General features: G+C 33.3%; 1 protein-coding gene across 1 annotated transcript in view; it reads left to right on the plus strand.

The window, feature by feature from the left end:
- Window positions 1-564: 564 nt before the first annotated feature.
- The window catches only part of LOC103375388 (polymeric immunoglobulin receptor-like), a 2,054-nt gene continuing 1,230 nt past the window's right edge, over window positions 565-1,388 (plus strand). Inside the window, exon 1 of the mRNA XM_008305651.1 lies at window positions 565-786. Within this exon, the coding sequence (XP_008303873.1) occupies window positions 681-786 (106 nt within the window). The 5' untranslated portion in view covers window positions 565-680. The remainder of the gene's footprint in view (window positions 787-1,388) is intronic.

Genomic DNA, 1,388 nt, shown 5'->3' on the forward strand with positions numbered 1-1,388 from the left:
ATTATAATATTTAATATTATTAGAATTATCAGCCACCCAGACTGGCTGTTAGATAAGATAAGATAAAAGCAAATACGACAGAAATAATGTTAGCGGTGAGTACAGCTGCACAGTTATAAACACAATACATTCATTCTGTTTACTTTAGGATTTTTTATGATTATTTATTGAACTCAGGGTCAAAATATTTTCATCGTACTTTCGCATTTACATAAACAGGGCGCCGCTTTAACTTCCACGCTGTTCTACATTCATCCAAATAAGTCTTAAAATAAAATCCTTCTTTACCTGAATTCAGTACATCTACAGAAAGGCAACATATAAATCAAATAGTATTTAAAACCCATCACTTGCTGAACATCTGGTTGTTGATAAACAACAATGATTCCAATTTCAGAACTCTCCTTTAGGCCGCTGCTGCAGACCTGATTCATCTTGGCAACATGAAGACACAGACAGCTCAGTTTTGTCAATAAGAAGTTGGTTCAGACGACCGAATGAGCTTCTGTGAATGTTTCAGTGACTGACTGATGTGAATATTTGTCTTTGTCTTGTGTACAGGCTGTGAGGTCACAGAGGAGACGGAATGTGGAGAGACATGGTCTGAATTCATATGTGCATATCCTAAAACAAGTGGAAAATATCAACTGCGTGACAGCCACAACATACCACTAAATAACATGAAAACTCTTAAGGTGATCATCAAGCAACATGAAAACTTGTGGAACCAGCGGTGTAACCGACCTGGAAACTCATCTGAGTCAGTGGAGCTGGAGTTTGAAGTTGGTAAGAAATGTTTACTTTTTAAAATATTTTTTTAAATAAATTAGAACAAAATAAACAACACAGATCAAATCATTTAACTTATAGTTTTTAAAAATATTACTTAATTTGGTTTCTGTTTAGTGAGTTAAAATATTGATAAAGTTTGGTTCTGTTATTTATTTCATCATTTTGACATTTTTTAATGTCAGAACAATAAGACCTTAAAATAAACTCATTCATAGAGAAGAGCTGCAATGATAATCAACTGATTGTCAGCTGTTCAGTTAATCACCAAATATTTTGGAGAAGTCCTGCTTCTTACATGTAAATACTTTTTCAGTTTCTTTCCACCTATATCAAAATAAACTGAATATCTTTCGGCTGTAGAAACAAAACAAGCTGTTGGAGAACGTCAGCTTTGGCTTTAGGAAACACTGATTGGCATTTTTTACCATTTTATACATGAAACAACTAATCCATTCATCGACAAAATAATTAACAGATTAGGTGACAATGACAATCATCATTAGATGTAGTCCTCCAGTAAGTCACTTCTTCTTCTCTTTCTCTAAAATTAATTTCTAGTCAAATTCAAATCCCAAAATAGATCAGTTTAATGGAGA

Source organism: Stegastes partitus, unplaced genomic scaffold (assembly GCF_000690725.1).
Source record: "Stegastes partitus isolate 25-593 unplaced genomic scaffold, Stegastes_partitus-1.0.2 Scaffold2576, whole genome shotgun sequence".
In the NCBI taxonomy this organism is placed as follows: Eukaryota; Metazoa; Chordata; class Actinopteri; family Pomacentridae; genus Stegastes; species Stegastes partitus.